This window comes from Pinus tabuliformis, chromosome 9 (assembly GCF_031772625.1).
Source record: "Pinus tabuliformis cultivar Carrire ecotype Pingquan chromosome 9, CPIR1, whole genome shotgun sequence".
Lineage (NCBI taxonomy): Eukaryota > Viridiplantae > Streptophyta > Pinopsida > Pinales > Pinaceae > Pinus > Pinus tabuliformis.
In genome coordinates this window covers 1,578,577,651-1,578,597,492 of record NC_142307.1, presented here as the reverse complement: position 1 = coordinate 1,578,597,492, position 19,842 = coordinate 1,578,577,651, and the positions used below count along the sequence as shown (strand labels likewise).

The 19,842-nt window shown below is 35.2% G+C and overlaps 1 protein-coding gene across 1 annotated transcript; it reads left to right on the top strand.

Moving 5' to 3' along the window:
- The first annotated feature begins 17,316 nt into the window (after positions 1-17,316).
- Positions 17,317-19,230, top strand: LOC149154722 (uncharacterized). Its single transcript, XM_089444208.1, has 2 exons — positions 17,317-18,348; positions 18,544-19,230. Exons 1-2 carry the CDS (start codon positions 17,317-17,319, stop codon positions 19,228-19,230), a joined length of 1,719 nt encoding a protein of 572 aa, XP_089300334.1.
- The last annotated feature ends 612 nt before the right edge of the window (positions 19,231-19,842 follow it).

Below are 19,842 nucleotides of genomic sequence, written 5' to 3'. Positions count from 1 at the left end.
TAATACAAATGAACACTTTCTCCCATTGATTTTGTCTTTTATGAATGGTGAATAGTTTGCAATTGTTTATTATATTCATTAAGGCATGTTCAATCCCTAATTTCCTTGGTCATTAGGCTAAGTTGTTTGAATTATTATATCACATGTTTTCATCCTTTTTATGGTTTATGTTTGCAGGTCCTTTCAAGTATTGAAGAGATGCATCAAGTCACAACCAGGGATCTTCATCAGGCATTTCGTGAAAACGGTAAGAGGTCTATCCATTAGTTAGACTGCTTGTAATTTGAACGAGTTTAACTTAGGGAAAGTGTCAGTTCATTTGTCATGATTGTTTCTAGTTTCCATTTAGGATCTAGGGAGATCACTCTTATCTGCAAGAGGGATTGTCTGGTGTAACAATATATGGTCGCATCCATTTGCATTTTGTCATCAGAATGTTGTGCACAAATTTAATTCCAGTCGGTTCTTTATGCTAGATTCGATCTAACTCCGAGGAAGGTGCTACATTGTCTAATGATTGGTTATGGCGTCAACCAATGTCTATATGAGATGCCTTGGTGCATAATAGTCATTACGGAGCCAAGGAAATAATAGTTATTCCCAATCATAATTGATTTGTTAAGATTCCTCTATATTTATACATTTTATGTTTCACATTAAAAAAAAATTATTTAGCTTCCCCAAATTGTGAACGGTCTCTCGAATTATTTTCAGGACTCATATTCCTTTTTTCTTATATAAATACGTACTTTGAAAATATGAAGATAGATTGTAGAAAGTTTGTGGAATTACTCTATAATTTTTTATTTCTCTTCATAGAAATCCCTTGTCCGTGGATGTTTTGGATTGCTTGCTAAAGTTGTGTTGGCGAATTTATAAGTCTCCAGGCGTAGGCCGAACCACAAGTTGGGCCCGCTCGAGGTAAATTGTTGCACCACATTCATTTTATTTTCTTCTAATAGAGTATAGTTTGTATTTCGTTTAGTTACAAAGTAGATACAAACGATCGTGTTTAATTTATGCAAGTATATGTGTGTTAATTTCCTTTTTATGGTGTGTTGGTTTGTTGAATCTCCTTTTATGCATTTTTTGGGCCATGTTTAGATTTTAAGTGCGTAAGGTGATGATTTCGTAGGCGTGCTACAAAATTAGTGGCAGTTGCTACAAAATTGCAGCCCTGCAAAATTTATTAATCTTAGTAGGAACAATGACATTGAGCTAAGTATTTAGCTATGATATCAATACGTGAGGCGCCACATAGCTAAATTGAAGTATTGAGTTAGGCCCTGACAGGACTTAGGTTATGTATCTCCAATATTTTTTTCTTTAGTTCAATTTGCCGCATGTAAAAGTGGTAGGAACATTGATGCTTGTTCATACAACACCAAGAGCCTCGCAAGTTAGTAGACCCTATGTTGACAAATTAAATGATAAGTGAAAACCAATATTTCCTTATATAGGAATCAAATATTCATGTTATCACTCCCGATAGGGTTTTTTGGGTTATATCTTCTATCAATCATGGTTTGTGATTTTTTATTGCGTTGTTCTCTATTTTTCGCATAATTATGATTTGCATGCATATGTAATAAACAGTGATTTGCATATCCATAAATCTAAAGAGAAATAAACTCTCATAGTGTAGATTTCATATTTTTAATTATAATTTTATTAGATCCATTGTGACAAACTGTCTAATGGAATATCTGTGACAAACTGTCTAATGGAATATCCAAGACAATTTATGGATCATCGCTATGAAGAAAACACATATTGATAAATACGTACATGTACATTTACACTAGTATCCGATGCAAAATATATTTAAAATAAATGATTATGATGAAAGAGAAATTAAATGACTTGTTCCAAAAGTAAGGGATACCCACATAACTTAACAAGAAGAAAATGAAGGAATAAAGATAACACTACTTTATATCAAAAGAGTGAGAAAAAACTCAAGGCCAATATAAAGGTTAGTTTCTCCTCCAATAATAATTTGAGTATGCTAGATTCCATAGAAGATCTAATCAATTCTAGATTGCATATGAAATTTTATGTTATTCTATGTTCTTACAAAATTTCTATATTAAGGAAATTGGCAAGTCTATAAATGTGAAATTTAAGGAGCATTTTTCCAATATCATGCATAATAGAGTATAAAAATCAATATTAGTTAAACATTTTTCCACCTCAATGTACAAGAAGTTAATACTTGAGGTGGATAATTACATGAAAATAAAGATTCAAGAAACTTTGGAGATGGAAAAGAATGAAAATAACTTCAATTGGGATGACACTAACAAGTTAAGTGAGACATCAAAGCCTATACTACTAATAGGTGCTTATGTCTTGCTTATTAGCTAAGTAGATACATGTGATATATTGAGAGGTCAATAGATAATGGTGGTTCCTCCTTGCCATTTTACTTTACTAATATTGCGTATTTAAAGTGAGTGTGTAATCAAATTCTTCATAGGAAAGAGCAATCAAATATTCCTCCTAATGATTGCCACTACAATGATTGAAACATCAAGGCAGTAAGAATCCTTTGCACTTACAATGATTGCATATAGGAATTTGTTCCTTGGTGTGACATTATATCCTTCCTTCTATAAGTCTAAGTCTGTGTTTTATCATGTGATGTCATTAAATGATTTTTTGGTTGTCTCATCCTTAAGAACAATGTTCTTACTTTGGGAAAAAAGAACACCAATAATTTTATTTAGCTTCCTCCAATAATTCTTGGTAAACTTTGGATGTTGAAAATCTCAAGCACCTTTCAAATTAGGGTGATCAATCTGCTAATAAATATCGTGATTAATTTTGATTCTCTATCCATTATTATGAGAAAAATCTTACATTTGTTGAATTCTTGTATGTAGGTATCTAACGATTGAGTAAAAATTTGTCTCTTCCATTATTAATATTTTCTCCTTCTAGTTGTTACAAGACAAAAAATTTCATCGACAAAAAAGAGGATTGTTCTTATCATGGCATGTGTGGCATCAAATGTCTCATTCCCTTACATATATTCTCATAGCAATGTAATGCTTCTACATGTATTCACAACTTTGCAAAAAACTTATGTCTTTAATTTTATATGGTTCACCTCATAATATGAATCAAATTGCCTCAACAATTGTCATAAAGCATCCATCTAATCCTCGTATGGTGGAATTTCCATCTTAGTCTCCACTTTAAGATAAAATCCAAAATTCATAAAGCGTTGTTGTTTGATTTCTTATTGAAATGGCTCAAAAACCTCCTTTGAGGAACACCCATCTACAACATTGTGATGGTGATTGTCAAATTAAGCATAATTTGAGCAATATGGGTTATTTTTCCATCCAAAATATTATTCCCTCAGAATTTTCATTCTCCGTTCATACTTTGTAGGGACCATGCAACATGATTGAAAATTCACCCATGGACCGTTGCCTCTTCTAATTGCAGTTTAGCGGGTTTCAGATTTGCAGGATTCTCCGCTTTATTTCCTACTATTAGACATGTGTTCGAGTACCGTGACCTGTGGATTCGCCTCGGAGCTGTGATCCCGTGGTTGGTGATTTTTTTCATCTCATTGGGTGGAAATTCAAGGGTTTTTCGCTGAAAAAAATCGTTGGACCGCTAAGTTCAAATGATTCTCTGTTTATTGAATTTATTTTCATGCTCTGCGCACACATTTTTGAAGCATTTTAGGTTATGTTTATGCTCGCACAAGATTAAAGTTCCAGCTTCAAAATAATGTATATTGAAGTTAAATTTCAGCATCGGTGCCCCTTATTCCGGCAAACTTTCACTTAAATTTACATTTCAAAATGAAAAACAATGGCAACAATGAAAACAATGGCAAGGAAATCTCAGATTTTGTGGAAACAAATCATTTAGGCCAAGTCAAAATTGCTTCAGCAAACAAAACAGGTAAGTGGAATTGGGTAAATGCAAAACAATATCAAGGGCTCGCATTAAATGGGAACAAAGAAGAAGAAAATTGTCCCAAAAAAAAAGGAAACAAATAAGAGTAGCAAAAATAAGAGCAACAAAAATAAAGAAGAGTCAACCATTTATAGTCCCACATCTACACCTCTTATTTGGTCGTGAGATGTCTATGTCCAGGAACTTAGAGGGTCAGGGCAAGGCTAGAAATTTTGGAAGCTAAAGAACAGGAAAGGGACCACAAAATTTCAGAGATTACATTTGCAAATCGATCTTAATGGAAGGTAATAGGATTCTAAAAGAGCAAGTAACAATGCTACAAGAGGCTTTAGAGACAGGGAAACAAGAATGGGAAAACATGAAGACAACATGGAAAACCATGAAAGAATCATGCCAGCAAACAAGGAAGTGATAATCTCTAAAGAAACTCAAGTGGATACACAAATATCTCAGCAGGTAGTCATTTCCGAAAAAAAAAAAAAAGGCAAAAGAGATCAAGAGTACAAACATTCCAAAAGAAACCAAAACCAGAGCTAAGGACACTAATGGTTACATAAGGATGGAGGAAAAAGAAGATGTAAAGAGAACACAGAGAGAGAAAATATAGGGAAACTAAATTTATTATAAGAGGAACAAGAGACTATGGAAAGAAGGAAAACACTCTCAATTTGACAAGAGACTTTTTGAAAGAGAAATTACATTGGAGAGGGAAAATTTATCAAGCAAGAAGGATGGAGAAAATATGTGAAGAGAGGCCTCAACACATAAAAGGCATCATAGCAAGTGTGCAAGACAAACATTATCTCTTAAGCAAAAATAAAATCTTGAAAGGCTCACACTTCTTCTTAGATGAAGATCTAACTAGAAAACAACAAGAGGAGAGAAGAGAAGAAGTGGAGAAAATTAGAGCAGCAAGAAACAAAGGGAAAATAACATAGTTGTACAATGCTAAAGTAGTTATTGCAATGTTTGGGCCTCATGAGAAAACAGGGCAGAAATATGGCAGTAAAAAAAAACAGTTAATTGTATAATAGGGATGAAAACAACAAGATCAACATGGATGAAAAGGGATAAAGACTCAGAGTTGAGTCTTGTGTGCCAAGCCGCGTAGCAATCAAATCCTACCCAAGTCTACCTAAGTCTAGTTTGTCGGAACTGTAGAGGTTACCCTTGGAGGAGGGGGGCTAGGATAAGACCTATTGCAGAAGGTAGAGACATAATTTGTCTCACAGAAACTCATGAACATGATGGTTTTAAAACCCCTGTTTGATGGTTATTTGAAATTAGCAGTTTGGAACGAAGCAACAGAAAATAGCAAAGGGTATGGAGGAATATCGGTTAAGGTCATCACATACAGTTTGTGAAAGAAGATACAAATAAATAATATTTATGGTTCAAAATAACAGAGAACGAGAACCACATAAGAATTACAGCGTGCTATTTTGCACCTCAAGTCTCAAAAACTTACAAAAATAAGGGGCTAGATAGAAAAGACTCATATGCAACTTTAAAGTGGGATATTGTTGTATATTCTCAGTAGGGAGAAGTTCTTTTAGTGGGAGATTTCAATGCTATAACAACAAATCAACAAGCTAGTATGTTTTGTTGCAAAGAGGATCACAATCCTATCTGACTCATTGAAGAGGAGAATCCCCAATGGTTGAGATGTTTAGAAGACGACAAAGTTAGCAATCATTTCTGAGAGGAGTTTCTCACGTTGTTTGGTGCTTTCAATTTAATTATATGCAATGGTCTAGATAAATGGAAAAGGTCTGGCAAGTTCACTTGCAACACATACCATGGGGCAAGTGTTGTTGACTACGTTATTTGTTCACAAAGCTTGATAGAAAGGATAGATGAAGTTAAGAGTGGAAAGAATATGTGGGACTTAAAATTAGACCATAACCCAATTTATATAAAGTTATCTAGGTTTAAAGAAATACAATATAGGAGGAAAACCCAATGTTCTCGACAATCGATATCAAGGGGCAAAATTCTTATAACACAAGAAAATTGCACTATCTTCAAAACAATGTTGGAGAGATCAATTCACAAGGGGAAGAGTGGTTCCCAAAGCTTTAATAGTCATGAGTTAACAAATATAATTCAGAGCGCACTTGGGAAGTGCAAAAGAGAAAAAAATAGGAAATCTAAATCAAATTGTTTTCTTGTAAATGCTTGGTTTGATGAGGAATACAAAATGGCAAGGAAAACCTTGAAAAAGGCAGGCGAGGAGAAGATGAATGTAAATTTATACAAGCAGATTTTAAAAAGGAAAAGGATGAGTTCGTGGAAACAAGGCGAGAAGAGTCAATATATCTTGGCAAGAATAACCCAAATCTTGTTTGGCAAGAACTTCAACAAAGGAAGAAGCAAATTGAAAATAATATTACACTCAATGAATGGTTTGACTATGCAAGACAACTTTATGAGAAAGAATCAAAGGAGGAGCCTCATCCAAGGATCAACACAACTACAAAGATTTTCACATTACATGAAGTAGAGACAACAATTAAGAAGTTGAAAATAGGAAAGGCAAAGGACTTGGTTGAAATTCAAGCAGAATATCTAAAGTGGGGAATGAACATTCTTGCACCACACATCATGGAAATATTCAACAACATCATTCGGCAAGGATTTCGAAGATATTGGACAACTAGTCTAGTAATACCCCTTTTTAAAAGTGGAGACATTAATAATCCTTCCAACTATAGAACCAATATGATCAATCCATTGTTTGGAAAGCTCTTCAGCGGCATGGTAGAAAATAGAATCAGTGAGTGGGTAGAAGTCAAAGAAAAGAGGATAAAAGGGCAAGCAGGTTTTAGGCCGAAACATTCTACAGTAGATCATGGTATCACGTTGAGACACATTATTGAAAAGGTTTGGACTCCACTTCTGAGTAGGCGTGTCTCGCTTCTGGGGCAGGGTTTGTTTCCTTATTTTTGAGCGAGGCTTCTTGAATCAAGGTTATGGATCCCTTTTTTGTGGAAGTAATTCTCTCTTTCAAAGAACCCATTTTCGTGACCTAATTCCCCTGATTCCCTAGCCCCGCATTCTCATATTCTCACATTCCCGCATGACCCATTCAGTTCGCTTTCTGCCAACAAATGAAGGATTGGAAGTGAACTTGTGTGTGTGTGTGAGGCGATAGAAGAGAGATTGAAAAGAAGAAGTATTTTGTTGCTTTATTGACTTCAAAAAGGCATTTGACCTGGTTCCTAGAGATAAGTTGTGGAGTAGAATGGAAGAACTTGAAATTCCTTTGCATTATAGAGTTGTTGTCCATAGGATTTATGAAGAGGTGACGGTCAAAATTAGAACTTCAACAGGCATTTCAGAAAGCTTTACAAGTGACATCGGAGTTAAGCAATGTTTCCCTTTATCCCCTACTCTTCTTGGTTTATATATTGATAAATTGGAAGAGTGACTAAATATGCAAGGTGGGGATGGTGTTTGGTTCCGGGAGTTTGTGATAAAGATTCTTCTATATGTTGATGACCTTGTATTTATTTCTAAATCGGCCGAGGGATTGCAGATGCACCTATATTCCCTTGAGCATTTTTGTAAATTAGTGGGGATGCAAGTCAATACCAATAAGACCAAAATAATGATTTTCTCAAATAAAAAGAAGCAGAGCCAGCATATGTTCTTCTTTGAAGGCAACATTCTTGAAGAAGTAAATGAATACAAGTACCTCGGGATTGATTTCAACAACAAGCTTAATTGGGAGCACTGTAGAAAGAAGAGAATTTTAGGAGGGTGGAAAGCATTATATGCTCTTCAAAACAGATGTAGAGAGTCATAGTTATGGGATTGGAAAACAATTAAAGCTCTTTTTGGGCTCCTAGTTTGTCCAGTGATATTATATGGGCGTGAATTGTGGGCTAGCAGCGTCCCTGTCTCAAAATGGAAGCAAGTTGAGAAAATCCAAAAACGCTTGATCGTGAGCAAGTTTAAAATAAAAAGTTTGATTTCCTATGAGATAATGCTGAGTGAAACAGGAGCAAGTTCCATCGAAGCAATTACTATGGTGTGTCTCATACGGTATCTACAAATAATTGAGCGAATGGGAGAAGGTAGATGGCCTAAAGTTATCTTCAATGAAGGAATGAGCGAAATAAATAAATCATGGATGAGAAAAAACAACAAATGGATGAAAAAATGGAATATTTACCTGAATGCATGTCCCACAAATAGCAAGGATTTAAAGAGTTTTTTTATTGAGAAGTTTCATAAGCATATATGGGGAAAAGAGTTGGGTAGAAAGAAGAAGTACTATGTTCAAGAATTCAACCCCACTTTTGATCTCCAACAAAAAGAGTACATTGGAGATAACATTCCATGGAGAGAAAATATTCTAATTTCTTGTAGCTCAATTAAGAACTAACTCAGTGTGAAACGGGTTAGTGGAAAGGACCCAAAGAAACTTGGGAAGAACGGGTGTGTAATTTTTGCACTTTTGGGGCAGTAGAATTGGAAAAACATTTCATATTGGAATGTGATGCTTTCAGAGACATTAGAGACAGTTACAGTAGTGTGTTAACATCATTTCCTTGGCATTGTCTTTTCAGTGAGGGGACTGTTAGAAGGTTGGGTCAGCTCATCACTAATTTGAATAATAAGAGGATTGAATTGCAAAAGGCAAAAAGCAGGGAAGCTAGTGGTCCCATAGACTATATCTCGTCTCGAGACGTTAAAATTTCATTTCATTTCCAAGTTCCCAAATTTTTCATTGAAATTGGAAACTCCCTCATCAAGCATTTCAATTTGGCTCTACTATCATCTTCCATCTTTTTTGTTTGTCTAATAATAAACCTTTACCACTGACCTTACATATTGCATAGGCATGTAATGAGTATGTCTGAGTTTGGAGGGAGGTGGCTAGGGAACCCTAGTCGTCGATGAACCCTACAACTAGTCATCATTTTGTTGGGCGTTGGTCATCGTTTTGCTAGGAGTTGAATCTAGTGTGTCGGGGGACTTTGTTGTTATCACATTTGTGTTTTGCTAGACTAGATCCCATCGATTTTTTCATCTTGGGTCCTTTGTCACCAGGGTTGTCGTTATTTCCCGTGATTGATGCTTGTCGGTTTTAGAGCTACCTTTTAGCTAGCAATTTAGTTGGGGGCAGTGGGGGGCCGGGGCCTTTTACACCACTCCCCTGTTTTCATGCTTTCATTTTGTGTCTCCATCGAATGCGTCAGGTGTTTTTGTTTTATCTATGGACATGTTGGTGTGAGGGTTTCTGGCGACGTGTGTTCCGTCGGGGCCGTTGTTTCCTTTTGTCGTTGGTTTTGTTTCGACAACATTGTCGCCTCTTGTTTTCCTATGTGCAACTCCAGTGGGGTTTTCCTCGGGTTTATACTAATGGAGAGTTGGGGCGTGGTAGTGAACCATCGTTGCTCTCGACCCTGTTCTTGTGCCTCACCTTTCCCTCGTGTCGCAACGTCTATTTGCAGGAAACTTAGTGGTGTGTTTTCGAGATCCACTTTGCGATGGATGGTGCTCTTTTGGTTGCTAAGGATTTTTATCGGGGATGTCGTCGCCTTTGTGGGTTGTGTGGTCGTCAGGGACTCTCTCGTGCTTCATCCAGCGTTTCGCCCAGTTGTTTGTCCCTTTGGGGTTTCGATGGAGTGCCTTCAGGCCTATTTTTGTTGGCTTCTCCACTAGGATTTTTTAACCAACATTGTAATGGTTTTTTTTTTTTTCTGCAGGCCTGTGTACCTGGGATTTTTTCAACCTTGTCAAAGCATCTCCAGGATTTTCTTGTTGATCAAGGTATCTTCCGGCGATATTATGTTCTTTCCGGTCAGAGTATTTTCCGACATTGTTTATCTTTCCAGTCATAGTATATTCTCGCGTATTAACATGTCAGTCAAAGTATATTCCAACGTTTCTCGAATGATGAGTGGTTTCCCATTGTTGAGCTCTATCTGGTGCTCCCAGATTTCTTTGAGGGGCCTATGTGTGTTGTATCTTGATATCTGTCATATGTAATATGGGGATTTTTTCTGGCACATATGCTATATGCATGCTATAATGTAAACATATTTTTATTTAATATAAAGTTGTTGATTTTTTCTTTCCTAAAAAACAAACAAACAAACAAACCTACCTTTATCATAAAATGTTCACAAAACCTCTAAGATAATGTGTGAAATGATGCTTTGATACCAAATTGACATGGAAGGGGAGTGCACTAACTAAATTAAGGCAACCACAACACAAAATGGATTACTTAATTAATCATGCATAATCTTAGGAATATGATAGGATCAAAACTTAACAATGCTAAGAGAAAAAACGTCACATGACCATTGTCGCAAATGATTGGATAGCAGATCAACTTAAATCATATTAATAGATTAGAATGTACACTAAGAAAATAAATAATATGAAATTTTAGAGACCATGCAATCCCAATAACCCCAATTACAATGTCATAAGAAGAATTTATAAACTAGATATGGGAAGATGAACTTTTTCCCCATTCATATTAATAGCTTCCGGACTCTATTGTGTTAAGGGACTTCATGTTGGCGTTTCATACCTACGATGCACATTCCATCTTGAGCAAGACACAAAAGAAGAGAAAATTATAAATTGATTAAACCATAAGAGTTCTTATGGTTTGATTGATTTATAGTTTTCTCTTCTTCTCTCTTCTCATGAATATGGACTACACATGGTAGGTACGAAATGGTGACATAAAGACGCCTAACACACTGAGCCCCAAAAGTTATCAGTATGAATATATCACATTATGAAATCCTTAAACATGAAATTTTTTTCCCATTTGTTCATTTACAATAATTTATAGAAAATTGGAAAGAGAGACAAATTTGTAGAAGATGATACATCATCATTATTGTATTTTGTGTGCCAATCAATTAAGTTGCCCAAATTGTACACCTCAGATTCTCTGCAGTGTACCCTACATTTTTTACTAGATGTGAGCATCATGATGAGACGAAAGTGTGATGATTGATGTATCCATGTATTTTACTTGGCCATGTTGAGACGATTGATGTAAAAAAGTTTGTCTCATCAGTACCTTGGACCCCTTGATGGTAGTAACGCCACATGATTTTGGGAATTTATGTCCTAGGTAAGTATTTGGTCTTCTTGAAGTGGATCAACTAGGACACATGATCTATAGGAGCCCCTAGCCACTCACTTATTTTATATGATATGTAAATGTGTTGCTCTTGATGTAAAGGTTGTCATACCTATGATTGAGCACACCTATATTATGCCCCACATGGACCCCTTTTATTATGTATGTATCAAACTTTAGACACGAGCTCTTGGAGGTGAATCTATACATGATTATCTAATTTCACTTTTCTCAAGGTAGTCACAATTCAAGAGGCATTGGTCACGTCCTCTAAGGCACATATAGGCTATTTATGTATGCATGCACATCCTATACACGTGCCACATGGATGATCCTCAAGTGTTCTCCATTTAGGTCATTATTTGAGTTGATTTTCAATTTTTTAAGGGCCACCTACACATGTGGAAATTATGACAACCATGGGAATTATTTGGAGTAGGTGATGATTTGTATAGGTCACTTGATTGTTTATATTGAAGATATGATGTGTCATTCACTAAAAATGACTTTGATGATGTGGACATGACTTAAAGACATGTTACGAAGACTTGCAAACCCATTCTAAGGAGTTTTCCACTTGTTGAGGCAGTATTCAACCTTTCCATGAGGTTGTTCCACTTATTGGGGCTAGACATTGAACCTCTCTTCACTTGGGAGGTTTTTATACCTTGGAATACACTTATCAAGGAAGCAACTTGCCGTTACACCAAATCATCCCCTCCTTAATGTCATAACACCTCTTTCATGAGGGCTTCATGCATATGTGGCATTATTTACTTGTTTTTACTCAATCTCCTTGTGTGAATGACAAATTATTTTTATTTTATTTCCTTATGCTAAATTTAGGGAATAAAGATTGAAAGAGTTAGAAGCCTCATTTATAAATTAAGTCTTTCCTCCCATTCCAAATTGTTGTAATATGTTGGAGATCATTTTATAATCCATTAATAGAATATATTTTCTTGGAGTTTAGGTGTCAACCTTTGAAGCTTTCTCTTTCTCGATTTATTTTCTTGCTTCATCAATGATATTATTGTGAATTTTCAAGATGTCTACATTGCTAGCTGGATCAATCAATTGAAGGGTAAGATTTATCACTTGGCAGGAGAACATTTAGAGTTTCTAACTCTTCCATTATCCTTTGTTGGTTTGATAAGTGTTCAACCTCATCTTGATTATATTTTAGCTCCTTGGTAATGATTTTAAGTGTTTTATCCAATCCATAGTTGATCTTGTTGGTGAAGACTTTCTCTTAAGGAAACCCTTCTTGCAAGAGCTTGGTTTTCATGCCGTATCTTGATTAGACAAGAAACTATTTTGCCCTAAGGACCTAGTCTCTTACTCTAATCCTTAAGCTTGAGAAACCAAATAATGGAGGAGCATACTTCTTAACCCCATAAGCCCTAAGTGGAGACAAGGTTCTAAGTATACTTTAAACAACCAACCAAAAACTCTAAAATCCATAAACTATTTTCTTTCTTGTATTTTAAAGATAAAAATACAAAACAAAAAACAAAAAATTACAAAAAATCAAACAAAAATATAATTTTATTGTCTATAGGAAGCTAACAATTTATCTTGATTTCTAGAAATATCTGTGTAAGGATTTACGCTTAATTATTGATCTTTGATCCTAACAAGGAAAATTGGCCCTTCCTCTAGGTGGATTAAGAATTGTTCTAACATCTTGTGGTTTGATTTAAGGTGTTTTAGAAATATGGAAATTAAATTGTAGTAGTAGAAATCAAATTCGGTGAAACCATAAAAGCTAGGGTTTTGTGCAAAATGGTTGATTTTAACCCTCTTATCTTAAATTATGTTTCTAGATTATTTTACAAACTTATCTAAGATATTTGGTGGTGAAATTCATCTCCTAAGTGCTTAATTACAGTTATCTTTCATTTGGAGGTAGCCTTCATGAAATATTAGGGGGATTCATCCCCCTTTTGTACAACTTTATGCTAAGTTCATAAGTATTCATCAATTAAGCTTGTAATCTATTATTGTTGGGTTTTATTGCATGTTATATTCATTACCCTAGAAAACGTGACCAAGGTTTCTTGTTCCAAATGTATTTTGACACTCTGGAGTTGCTTTTCTACCCTCCAAATTTGCATTTTCAACATATTTTCATCATAAATCAAATCAAGAATTTGCGGATAGCAACAAGGTTGTCTTTATTACAACATAGTCTCAAGTCATAACTCAAGAATAGGTATTACTCTTGGTTTATGCAATCATATTTCATTCTCGTGCATCAAAATGTAACTTGTTCTTCAATCTAAAGAATGATATCTAAGTGTTGGTTTGTCTTTACTGTTGTAAGTCAATTTTTATTTCAAATTTAGCTCCCAACCCTCTTTATATTGTGGTTTCTTATGTCATTGTTTCTTATTGGATATTATATAAGGCATCTTATCACTTATTGGGCACTGGTCTATCTAATCATATATTGAGGTGTGCATTGAAGTAGATGATATTTTGCATTATAATGATTTACTTGATAGGTTTACTTCACATAGATAGGAATACCTCCATTGGCTTCAAGGGGTTGACTTAGAATGAAGGGGAAAGCATACTAAGGTGGAGTGGTGCATTTCCCAAGTGTGCATACCCTCATAGCACCATGGTTAGGAATTCCATAAGGGTTCTAATTTGGGCAATAACACAAACTACACCAAAATGCTCACATTGTTTCAATTGAGTCTTTCCAGTGAAAGCAATGTGTTAGGTAGCATGATGAGATATTATTGCAACTAACTTAGTGACCAAATCACAATGTTAAACCATGACACTGGAATTTTAGCACATTCATGATAATAGTGTTATTTGTCACTCTATTACATGTTAAGGATTAATCATTGCAATATGCATCCTATGTTGACTCATTATTTTAGTTCATGCCTCTAAAGCAACCACCAAATTTATATGTTAAAAAGGGGACAAATTTTGGTCAAGCTTCTAACTACAATTACAATGGATTTAATTAATCTTTTAATTATAGACCAGTGATGTACATAGCCTACAAATGAGAAGATAAAACATATGCAAATCTATATGGCTTGTGTGTAGCAATGGAAATGAAAGGGCATAGGTGGCTTGGAGTTGACGAATTAAAGCAATTTATATCCTTATAAATATTTTTCCCCGTCATCATTGATGCTCTTCTATTTTTCATCTTCATAATAAAATCATCACCTCTTTGATCTTGAGTTCATGTCCATGGCATTGTTTTGTAATTTTGTTTTGTGCTTGTAACTTTACAATATCAGTAATAATCTCAAATATAATTTAGTAATGTATTATGTTAAAGATAATGGTCATATTTAGAATTTAAGCATAAGTTAGACTAAGCATATAATAAAGTCTCACTAATAAAAAATGTAACAATAAGATATTTAATGTAGTCATTAATGAAGTGGTTAATAGTTATGTATTTGGGAGTCGTGTAATGGAATCCTTCTCTCTCCCACTATTGCATCATTTAATGAATGAAGTAATCCACTCTTTCTCTTCCAAATGTATTCATACACATGCTTGTGTGTGTGAATTTCACATAGTATCAAAGCTATGATGAAGACAAGAAGCATAGGAAGTGGGTGAATGAGCCAAGGGACTATGGTGACTAGGGAGAGCACCAAGGGACCATGAAAAACATTGGACAATAGATTAAAAAGTCAGCAAAACCCATTTCAAGGAAAAGATGGATATATTAGAAAGTAGTAGTCACTCCACTTACGTGAGATAATACGCTACCTAAGGTATACTGGAAAAAGAAGGATAGATATGTATTTATATCAAAGATGGTATTAAGGTATTAAATCATGAGTTGTTGTGTAAGAGATCGAGCCTCCGTCATGATAAGAGAAGAAAGTTGTAGTCATTAAACAAATAATCAAACTAATAAGTGGGAATAGAAGTAAATTGTTAAGAAAATACAAGACCCCTCCTCCTGAGACTATTGTCAAGGTGAACAATAAAGGTGGCCATGTAGGTCAGAATAATGAAGTGTGGGTTTGACAAATGAAATGTTTTATTAGAGGTGTCATCACATAAAAAGAATAAGTTGTCATTCTAATATTACCACTAATTAGAGAATAAAGTATTAGTTAGAGATTAATAGGAAATGGGCAATCCAAAAGGTGACAAATTATAGTAAAATCCAATTTGAAGAGCAATTGCGAGTGAAGAGAAGCCAAGTGGGATCGTCGAGGAATCAAGTCCCCAACCCAAATATTTTTTTAAAGGTGTTTCCATCTTAAAGGTAATATTATTGAATGGCGTTATAAAGTGTGCCATTATTTTTTTAGGAAACATACAATTTTTGTTTTCAAAAGAAGATGTACAAAATGATAGTGTTATATAAGTATATGTGAATTGTTATACCATTGAAGAATTACTTGATTGGTAAGAGATTCAGAGTTCATTATTTCTTGAAATGAAAAATAGATTTAAAGCTTATTTATTTACCCTAAAGCTATAATTGTAAAATAAATGATTGAATTTTGACTTAGCATGTGGTATGGATTGTGATCCATTGAGCCAAATGTAAATTTATATGCCACAAAGATGGCTAGTTCATCCCATATAATATTGGATGGTAACAAATAATGGTTAGAATTTTAAAACATTGAAATAGAAAATTCTTGCAATATTTCACTATAGATGTGTGAATAATCCTATATTGGGAAAAAAAATTGATGTGACACCCATTTAAATGCACAAGAAAAACATTGTGTGAAGAATCAAAGTTATAATGCTAATCAAGTGCTCAGTAGCAAATAAAATGCTTCATTAAGTTCAAGATGGTAATGATGTTTCTCTTGTGGTGGGATCTATTCAAGATGTATGAAACATCCCCCCCATTTATGACGTTTAGAGACAAGATGTCTGTTTTGAGAAAGCTGGCAAAAGAGTGGCAATATGATGAAAGAAAAAGGGATAGACATGCACTTCAAGAAATACAAAAGGAGCTGGACAGGATTTTAGGGTCTATGGATGCAAATTTTTTTCCTCTTAGCATGAAATGTCGTATAAGAGATATTGAAAAAAAAAAAAAAACCTTTTGGAATAGGAGGAGGCCTCATGGAGGCTCAAAAGTAGGGCAATATGGCTGAAGGATGGTGACTGGAACACTAGGTTTTTTCATAAATTTGCAAATGCCAGGCATGAAAAAAACACAATATGGAGAATTAATGATGGTAAGGGTGGTTTTTTCATATCTCAACATGATATACCGAATAATGCTGTGAGGCATTTCAAAAACCAGTACAAAATAAGGGAAGTCTGTGATTTTCAGGACATTCTATGGGGTATTGAATTGACTCCACAAATGTTCGATGATGAGAAAAACGCGAGCCTATTTTAGCCAATCACAGAGGAGGAGCTCCTTGGAGTTCTGAAGGCTTTCAAAAAGGATAAATGCTCAGGCCTGAACGGCTAGACCATAGAATTTTTTACTCACTTTTTTTATATCATCAAGAAAGACTTGTTGAGGATGGTTGAAGCATCTCGAATCTCTGGAAATATTCATAGATCACAACATCCACACTGATTGCTCTAATCCCAAAAAAGGCAGAAGCGGAATCTTTCCAAGATTTCAAGCCGATCTCATTATGCAATATATCCTTCAAAATTATCACTAAAATTATTGCTGAAAGAATGAAAACGACTCTAGCCACCTTTCTTTCCAAGGACCAACATGCTTTTTTAAAGGGGCGCAACATTTTGGATGCAGTTGCAATAACACAGGAAAGTCTTTTTTCAATGATATCAAGAAAATCAGATGCGGCCATTCTGAAAATTGACTTGCAAAGAGCCTACGATTGTTTAGATTTGGGGTTCATTAGATGTTTATTGGCAAAGATCGGCCTAAAATCAAAATCCATCAACTGGATTATGTCATGCGTTGAAAATGTCCACTACGCGGTCATCATAAATGGAATGCCTTCTCCTTTCTTTCCAGCGGAAAGGGGTCTTCATCATGGGTGCCCCCTTTCCCCTCTTTTATTTATATTAGCAATGAATTCTCTCAGCCTTCAGATTAACAGGACAGTGGCCGAAAATAGGTGCAGGCCTGTCAAGATTTGCAGGGACATATATATCTCTCACAACCTCTTTGTTGATGACGTGCTCATCTTTGCTATGCTATGCAGGGTGTCCTGGATATGCCTCAACGATATTCTTAATAGATTCCAAAGAGCTACTGGGTTACAAATTAATAGAGCAAAATCTACCCTTTCCACAATGATACCAACATGGAAATGGTGAATTGGATCTCTGAGCTGCTCGGTATAGAGTCGAGATCGCTAAAGGAGGGTTTGAAATATCTGGGATTTCAGCTGAAGGCCAAGGGCTATTCCAAAGCGGATTGGCAATGGGTGATAGAAAGATATTACAAAAAGATTTCGGCATGGGAATATAAGACTCTTTCCTTGGCAAGTAGAATTATTTTAACACAGTTTGTCTTAGCGCAATTAGCTGTTTACTGGGCTCATATTTTCTACCTTCCAACAAGTATCATACACAAAATGAACAGAGTTTCTGCAAATTTTATATGGGGCGGAAAATCTAATCAGAGGAAACTCCATCTGTCCAAAATGGATAAGATCTCTCTTCCAAAGAATCTTGGCGGTTGGGGCCTGTTAGACTTGCGGATTTTTGGTAAAGCGCTCCTATGCAAAACGTTGTGGAGGGGTATTTATGGTGAAGGGCCGTGGAGTATCACTATTAAAAAGAAATACATGAAAGGTAAAGATTTGGAATTCTGGTACAGGAAGGGATCAATTGGAGCCAAACAAGGATCTGCTATTTGGCTCAGTCTCCGCAAAGTTGAGCAATACTTCTTAAAGAATCTGAGATGGAGTCTTTATTCTGGCAGCAGAATTTTAATTGGAATTGACCCCATTATGGGTGGGCGGGAATGCTTATCCATCCCTGAAAGCCTCTTGTTCTTTTTTTACAGAAATGGCATTTTTACGTGGGACAAATTAATATCAGTTTGGCATGGCCCAATTCCCTTATGGAAAGAAGCCCATGATCTTCATCTGCCAGAACCTCTGGTTTCCGTATGGAAATCTGTGAAGGATGCTCTTTGTAGTTATGGTTTCCATCGCTCAGGGTCTGCGGATCATCTTATTTGGATTGTGCCAAATGCAAAGCTGTCGGCTCGTGTTAAAGATATTTACTCTGATATGATTAAATTAAAGGCATCTAGTTCCTGTTCTATATATCCTCTGATTCTCTGGAAGTCAGGATGCCCTCTTAAAATGATTCTTTTCTCGTGGCTGGTCTTCAACAACAGAAATTTGACTTGGGAAAATTTGAGGAAAAGGAACTGGCACAGACCGAGTAAATGTTCTATGTGCAAATCAGCGGAGGAATCCAATTATCATATGTTCTTCCAGTGCAACTCTTCACTACAAATCTAATATGAATTGTCTCTGCTTTATGGTTTCCCTCATGTTGTTTTTGTTTCTATCCAGGCAGCTTTTGAATGGTGGTGTGCTCAAAGAGAATCATGGAGATCTCTCATTATCATTGTCCTATGGTGCGCATGGAAATGGAGGAACGCCAAAATCTTCAAAGACTCAAAGGAACCCCTAAAGTCTATCTTGCATCATATTATCTCCATCCATGATGCAGTGCCATTAAAACAGCCCAAAATGAAAAAAGGTCGCATGAAAGAGAATGAAAGCCCTCTCAACAGAGTTCCTTGTGCTTTTTTTGATGGGGCCGAGCAACATAATATTTGTGGTTGTGGTGTCCACATTATTATGGACGAGAAGCTACAATACTTTATATCATGGAACGGTGGGAAAGGCTCTAATAGTTTGGCTGAGGCGAGGGCTCTTGCAGGCCTGCTTGCTTTCTGTGTGTTTTTTGATATTCAGGATATTTCAATTTACGGCGACTCAAAAACAATGATTGACCATGTAAAGGGTGCCTGCCACATTAGTAGTCCTCATTTGACTGGGTGGATGGACATGATTATGTTTTTCTGGGGGCGCATGAAAGATTGCTCCATTCACCACATCTTCCGTTCCCAAAACTTCCAAGCTGACTGTCTATCAAAGAAGGGGCTGACTTTAGATTTTGGCTCATGGCCCATGATGGTTTCTGATGGAGAGTTCTCTTGCTTCATCCAAGAATTTTCTATTCTTGGGTTATGAGTTTCTTTGGTTTTTAATTCAGCAATTAGCATTGTTTCCGAGAGCAATAGAACTGTAATTTTCTATAACCTTCTCAACCATATTTTAGGCCTGGAGAAACAAACTCGAACGGATAATATCTCACTAATAAACTGTAAATACACACATTACATGGGAAAAAATTTCAGAAAACATAATACAGAAAACAAACATCGCCTCTTTGTTCATAAAAGGACATAGTAACAACTTATAACGATGTAACAAACATCGCCTCTTTGTTCTCTTCACTATGGCGTCTTGTTTTATTCGTTTGTTAGGTAAATACGAGGTGTAAATCTTTTGAAATTTTTTATTGAGTTTTTAATTTGTTCATATTTTCCAGATTTTTAGTTTGAAGTTTATGTTTATATTTGTTTATATTTTTAGAAAAATTTCAATAATTTTTATATTCCTAATAATATATTTTTAAAAGAAAATATATAGTTGAAGTTTATATGCTTGATTTTTAATTTATTATCAGATTTTTAGTAATATGTTTTTAAAATAATATTTGTAATATAAACATATCGTTTTTATATATTTTATTATTATAATAGTGGATTATTTTAATAAGAAAATTATTAATGTAATATA